The sequence below is a fragment of the Nicotiana tabacum genome, chromosome 8 (genome assembly GCF_000715075.1).
Source record: "Nicotiana tabacum cultivar K326 chromosome 8, ASM71507v2, whole genome shotgun sequence".
Lineage (NCBI taxonomy): Eukaryota > Viridiplantae > Streptophyta > Magnoliopsida > Solanales > Solanaceae > Nicotiana > Nicotiana tabacum.
Window position 1 is genome coordinate 145,922,260 of NC_134087.1, and position 7,549 is coordinate 145,929,808.

General features: G+C 38.3%; 1 protein-coding gene across 1 annotated transcript; it reads left to right on the top strand.

Annotated features, from left to right (window-relative positions):
* Window positions 1-367: 367 nt before the first annotated feature.
* Window positions 368-2,953, top strand: LOC107810356 (uncharacterized). The gene is made up of 6 exons (XM_075220623.1): window positions 368-637; window positions 683-988; window positions 1,083-1,322; window positions 1,470-1,634; window positions 1,778-1,923; window positions 2,041-2,953. The coding sequence occupies exons 1-6, from the start codon at window positions 368-370 to the stop codon at window positions 2,951-2,953; spliced, it is 2,040 nt and encodes a 679-aa protein (XP_075076724.1).
* Window positions 2,954-7,549: the final 4,596 nt, after the last annotated feature.

Genomic DNA, 7,549 nt, shown 5'->3' on the forward strand with positions numbered 1-7,549 from the left:
AAGAATCAGAATAAAGAGCCACAACAACCTTCAAGAATTATGCCCAGGAGGGCAGCTTCTCTATCTAAATGATGATCAAAACACTAATATGGAACATAAGGTCTGTGAATACACAACAGGCCTTTCCTAGGGTGATCAATATGAATAGGGAGCATAACTTTTGTGTAGTTGCATTGATGGAACCTTTTCAAAAGAAGAGATTAATTAATAAATATAGAAGAAGGTTGAATAAGGAGACGGCTTATGCAAATATTAATGGGCAAATATGGTTGTTCTTTGATGTAGTGGTGGAATAGGAATTAGTGGAGGATACAGAGCAACAGGTGACTGTGAGAATGCTTTACCATGACCTGGGGCAGCACATGATATGACATTTGTTTATGCAAAATGTTCAGCAATTGAGAGGTTGGAATTAAGGGATCACTTGTATTACTTAGCAAGTGATATGAAATTGCCATGGTTTGTAGGAGGGGATTTCAATGTGATATTACATGAAGATGAGAAAATAGGAGGACTACCAGTACACCCACTTGAATATGAGGATTTTGCATTTTGTGTATACTCTTGTGGTTTGTTTGAGCAAGGATACAAAGGAAGTCCATTTACATGGTGGAATGGGATATCCAATGTTGCGTGTGTATCCAAAATATTGGATAGGATCTTTGTGAATTTTCCATTTTAGAACATGTTTCCAACTATTGAAGTTAAACATCTAATCAAAACTGGATCAGATCATGCACCATTGTTAATGACATATAGGGAGCAGACCACCAATTTTGTCAAGCCTTTCAGGTTCTTGAACTTTTGGACTAAACATGCTACATTTATGGATGTGGTGAGGCAGAATTGGGAAGTTGATTTCATAAGGGATCCGATTTTTATGTTCAAGCAGAAGCTCAAGAGGGTAAAGGCAGCACTGTCAAAATGGAGCAGGGAAACATTTGGTGATATCTTCAAGCAGTTGGCTATTTTGGAAGACATTGTTAGGGTAAAAGAGATGTTGTTTGAAGAAAATCCTACTATTGAGAGAAGGATTGTGCTTCAAAAGGCTCAATCTGAATTGAAGAAATACTTGAGTATAGAGGAGCAGTATTGGAAGCAAAAAAGCTGGGATGACTTGGTTTGCTGAAGGAGATAGGAATACAAGTTTCTTTCTCAATCATGTCAATGGCAAAAGAAAGAAATTGCAATTGAAGAGGATCAAAAGTGGAAGTAGGGTATGGATTGAAGAATATGAGAAATTGGCTACAACTGCAGTGGACTTCTATCAAAAACAGTTCACAAATGAAGGTGATACATCTGACTTTTCCTTTCTCAATAATGTACCTTTGGTGGTCACTATGGAATAAAATTTGGAACTTAGCAAATTTCCAACAATTGAAGAGGTAAGGACAACAGTTTTTGAGCTTAGTGGGTAGAGTGCTAGTGGTCCAGATGGACTCACTAGCCTATTTTATCAAACATGTTAGGATGTTATTGGTGCTGATATACACAACATGGTGCTACACTTCTATGGAGGAGCTGCACTACCTAAATCCATCACTCACACCAATATAGTGTTGCTGCCTAAGAAACCTAGAGTTGAGACCTTTTCTGACTTAAGACCTATTAGCTTGAGCAACTTCATTAACAAGGTCTTGTCTAGGGTGTTACATGATAGATTGGAAAAAATTTTGCCTTCTCTAATATCTCCTAATCAATCCGAATTTGTGAAGGGTAGGAGCATACTTGAGAACATCTTATTGACTCAAGAAATTATCATTGACATAAGTTTAAGGTAAAGCCAGCTAAGGTGGTGATCAAGCTTGATATGGCTAAGGCCTATGATAGGGTTTCATGGAAGTACTTATTGCATGTACTAAGGAAGATGGGATTTTCTGAGCACTTCATCAATATGGTATGGAACTTGGTGTCAAATAACTGGTACTCAGTATTGGTGAATGGGCAGTCCTTAGGGTTCTTTAATTCTACAAGGGGTGTCAAGTAAGGGGATCCTCTATCACCAGCATTGTTCATTCTGTCAGTTGAGGTACTTTCCAGGTCTTTGAATAAGTTATTTGAAGATAGGTCATTTGTGGGATTTGGAATGCCTAAGTGGTTTGATCCTTTGAACCACTTGGCATATGCTGATGATACTATAATATTTGCTTCTGCTCATCCTCCATCCTTGAGGAAGATTATGGCAGTGTTGGGAAACTATGATAAGATATCATGCCAGATTATCAATAAAGATAAGAGTTCATACTACATGTATTCAAAGGTTCCTAATGGATTGTGTCAGGCGGTTGGAACTATTACAGGATTTGCAAGAGGTAAATTCCCCTTCACATATCTAGGGTGTCCTATTTTCTACACTATAAGGATGAAGGAATATTATGAGGATCTTATCAAGAAAATAAAGGCTAAATTGCATTCATGGAAAGAAAAGTTGTTGTCATTTGGAGGAAAGGCAACATTCATTTCTAGTGTGTTGCAAAGTATGCCAGTCCATATGTTATCAGTCCTGCAGAGACCAAAAAATGTCCTAGAGCATCTTCATAAGATTTTTGCTAGGTTCTTTTGGAGCACAAAGGAAGAAGGGAGAAGCAGATATTGGGCCTCATGGAAAAATCTTTGCCTTCCTAAAGAGGAAGGGGGCCTATGTTTTAGGTCCTTACATGATGTATCGAGGGCATTGTTTGCTAAACTATGGTGGAGGTTTAGAACCACAAAATCTTTGTGGTCTAATTTCATGTGGAATAAGTATTGCAAGAAGGAGATACCAATGGTGGTGCAGTTTAGACAGGGGTCTCATGTTTGGAGACAAATGTTAAATGCTAGGGAAGAAGTAGAACATGAGATCCTATGGGAATTGAATAGTGGAAAAACTAATATTTGGCATGAAAATTGGACTAGATTGGGTGCACTTTATCACGTATTACCTGAAGACTTTCCGATCAATGAAGATCTTTAAGACGGGGCAAAACTAAGGCAAGGTGAAACATGGGATGATCAGCTGCTAGATCAAACCTTCAATGAGGAAATTGCAGAACATATAAGGCTAAATGTGCATTATGAAGGCAATTAGGGATACTAGGATAGGCTATACTGGATGCCAACCCCTTCAGGCAAGTTCAGTGTTAGCAGTGCTTGGCAAATATTAAGGCATAGGGATGATCCTAATCAGGAATTCAGGTTAATGTGGATTAAAAGTTTACCATTCAAGATATTCTTCTTCTTGTGGAGATTATAGAGGCGGAAAATAGCCACTGATGACATGATGGTGATGTCTAGGTATTGGTGTTGTCAGCAGCCCCAAGAAGAATCTGTTGAGCATATCTCTAAAGTATGGAACTTGTTCATGAGGGCTGCTAGAATTACTGTGCCATTGATTCAATTGAAGCAAGTTATAAGGCATTGGTGGTATGCTCAATGTTGTCCAAAGTTAAAGCCATTGTTTCAAGCAGTACTAGCTATCATCACTTGGGAACTTTGGAAGAGAAGAAATGTAGGTAAACATGGGGGTTCAATGTCCACAAATAGGGTGATTCATGAGATCAATAGGACATTGCATCAACTGGCAAGGGTGAGGTATGCTTGGATGCCTAATATTCCATTGTTATGGCCAGACATAATTCAATATTTTGAAGGATATAAAGCTATATTGATCACTATCGACGCCCCCCTTTTTCCCTCCTAAAAGAAGGCGAAATCGAGTTTACGACATTATGGACAAAACAACTCTTATTCCCCTTTCGAGGAATCGGGATATGGAATTTGAAGAGTCGTCACCTAATTATTATAGTGCATTAGGACACTAAAAAAAGAGGATTTTGAAAGATAAACCAGAGTTCGGGTAAGGGCTTGAGATTATCTCGAGGGGAAGGTGTTAGGAACCCCTCAAGATCCACTAGTATGGTTCCCGACCGTGCTTAATTATGACTTTAACAAGAGTAGGAATAAACAAGCAAAGTTTGCATATAACAAGTTGAAAAATTTTGAAAGAAGAAAGACACAAGTTATTTTAAAAGGAGAAAGCTTAGTTGAAGAAAACACTAATTTAAGAAAACATTGATAACTAAAGAAGGAGAAAAGGGGTCCTAGGTTTAAATATAATATGAATCAGTTTGGTGGAATACCCAGCAATCATTCTCGCACGAGATATTAGCGCACCGTCATCATCTCCATATTCTACCCTTCCCGCCCCGTAAAGGTTAATTAAACGTGTGGATTGGTCGCGAGTGCTTATTGCGTGCTATTACTCGTCCCGTCCTATAAGTCCTATAGGGTATTTAGGACCATTATTCCTATAAGGTAAGGACTAGGTTGAACCCTTAGGTTTGAAGGTCAAAATACTAGGCGACATACAAAACAAATAAGACTTCATGTAAGGGATCACATAAAGGCATGTAAGAGGCTCAAATGTCCCTCCACGGATAGACATATAATTAGCACGTCTCAATCACATTTAAGGTCTAAAGAAATGAGAGATAAAAGCAGGAATATTAAAGATAGGTTTTGGCAGAAATCAAAAAGTTTGATCGAAATTTTCAGAAGTATAACTAAAAAATGGCAGTAGGTATAAAATAGTTTAGGAATTAGTAAAAGACATATTGAAACACTTTCAAAATATAGTAATGATGTAGTAAAATAGCACGATTCTGGACAAGCAAACAACCCAGTAGAAGACATGATAAAACATATGCTTGATTCCGAGAGTATGTCAAAATGGGACTGGAGTTTTAACAGAAATCAGAGTAATCCTCAGCGAGGCAAACAAGGAATGGAGTTCAGTAGTTTAAGAAAGAGACGGAGTAGTCTGAAAACTGGCAAAACAAAATCAATCAATTTTATTAGGCCTAAAGCTTGCCTAGGCGTCGTATGTATTGCCTACTTGAAAGGTGAGCATGCATATTAATCCAGTTTTAAGGAGAGGAGGCATAGTTCATCAGACTTATGTTGTTAAATTAGACAAATTAGTGAGGCGTTCAGCAATTGCAACTCAAACGAAGATCCTAAGTAACATGATGTCTAATGCACATAAAGCTCCTAAAACATGGTCCCTAAATGCAGTAGCAATTTGTATAACAGGTTGTTAATTAATCGTGATTACAAAGTGAGTATAATAACGAGCTGAAAGTAAAAGAGCCTAAAACATGATTTCTAATCGTGTGAGATGCATGTCCTATGCAGGATATCTATTGCACAAATAAGTAAGTAAAAAACTATAGACATGTTCTCTACCCATTAACCAAGCATGCATAATCCCACCCAATTTCACTATAGCCCCAATTATTCATTACAAGTTATTACAGACGAAGTAATCAGATTACAGTAGCGAAGAGTAGAAAAATAAGAAGTTATTCTATTGGGAGCCTTCAACCAGGCCCAAGTCTCCAATCCTCACTTCTTTCGAGTTTCACAACCTTTACCAAGGTTTGGGGTGCGGCAAAGCTCCCTAAAGGCCCATTGGGACCCTTGGCCAATACCAGGCACCCAAAACAAATTAACAAGACAAGTGCAAGTGTGGAATTACCCGCCTTGTGCATCAAAGTTCAGTGGGTACTCAAGGTACCCAAAGCAATGCTTACACTAAGGTGGCTGACCCTAAACTTCTAAGAGTAGTGAGATAGTGATGGAGTTTCAAAAGATTGAATTGAAAAGAAGTTTGAAACAGAAGATACAATGTCAGGTAAGCACAAGCTGGGGCAGAGGAGAAGGGGACAAGTAATTCACGAGTGAGAACACAGTTACATAAACATCAAAGAGAAGCACTTCAGCACTTAAACAATCAGGCAGGTTTCAACCAAAGAGGTCAGAACTTCATATTGATAACTACATTGGGGTTAGGGGATAAGGAAAGACATGCATGAGACATATAAGGGGAGTAATGGGCATGCCAGATTAAGATAGTCATGTTAATCAACATAGAAGCATGCTAATTGCAGCAGGAAAAATAAAAGCATAAGTAGAAACATACGAGAAACAAAAGGAAATGCAATACCCATAGAAAACATATTGCTTTGAAGTTGTAAATCAAATAGGAGACATACCAGTTGAATGAAAAGTAATGCAGGACAGTAGTGAGTTATAATATGCAAAGTGGTGAAGTGAGCAGCAATATAGAGAGTGTGCAGCGATAGTAGTGAAGTGAGCAGCAATATAGAGAGCAATGGAACAATGAAGCAGCTTGAAACTCAGCCTGAGTTTCAAGCTAGTTGAGCAGCCAGTAGTCACAAGGGGAGAGAGATTGTGTGAAACAAAGAGAGAGTATTGAATTACTTCTTTTGTGTAAGAGAGAGTTCAGAAAATGATTCCCTCCTCCTATGCTAAAGAGAGGGTAGAGTATATATAGTCTTCAAATAAGTGAAAAATAAGGTAACACATATAGACTGATTATAATTATAGAAAGAAAACCTATTAGAATCAATTAAAACTCAAATTGCCTTCAATTAGGGAGTCACAACTCAAACGGTAAAGAAAAATGCATCAAATAAGGAAGGTACAACATAATTACAAGTAAGTAAAGTAAATAAGCATATAGTGTGCATATAAACAGACTGATTTTGAAAGCAATTAGTTAAGGAAAATCACGGGTGAGATGGAAAATCACAGGGAATCATCCTTAAGTAAGGAAAGCATCTCACAATCAAGGAAACAATTCAAATCAGTGGAGCATCTCCAAGGAAATCATATACGGATAATCAGGGATTCAAAGAGATGCACAGAATTATTTAGAATAACAATTAGACCTATAAACACAATAGGTGTGAAAATCATAGAACACTAAGCGAGAAGATCACAGTTTCAACACAAGACAGGAGCCCTAATAGAAACTTAAAGCATGGAACTAGGATTAACCAGAAAACCACACAAACAAGCTCATAACACAAACATAAACAAATAATACAGGCATAAGCACATAATACTCAAAAAGAAGCAGAAGATATAGTGATTTTTGAAAGGTCTAGCTTTTGAGAAAAGAACAAAACGTTTAAAATTTGAGAATCAGGCAGAAGGTAGTGTAAAACACAAAAGGATAAGTTAAAAATGCTTTAAAAATATAGAGATCGAGAGACTTAGGCGGAAATTAGGGTTTTTTGCAATAAATCGGTGAGGTAAGGAACCTGGCTGTGAAACTCGTTAATAATGGCGTTCATAGTGCCATCGGACTGAAAACCATCGGAGAAAAGGCCGGAGATAAGCCAAGCAAGGCTTCCAGTGACCATCTTGCATGGTGGAAGTCTCTGGAGCCTCAAAACTTAGAGAAGATCAGCGAGACACAGCTCCATGGCGACTGGTGGTCGAGAGAAGTGAGGACGGAGCATGGCCGGAGAGGCGATGAAGCTCGTCGGAGAACGAGGAGGGAACTAGAGGGTTCTAGAGAGAAGGAGGAGACGAAGAGACCAAGAGAGAGACCGGTCTCTATGAGAAATGAGGGGTCAAAGGGGGGCGTTTGATTTAATTTGGGAAATAGAATCTGGGCCGTTGATCTCATTTGATCAACGGCTCAGATCAGATCAAGACTGGATCGGGTAAATTAATTGGGTATGGGTCGGGTAATCTAGGA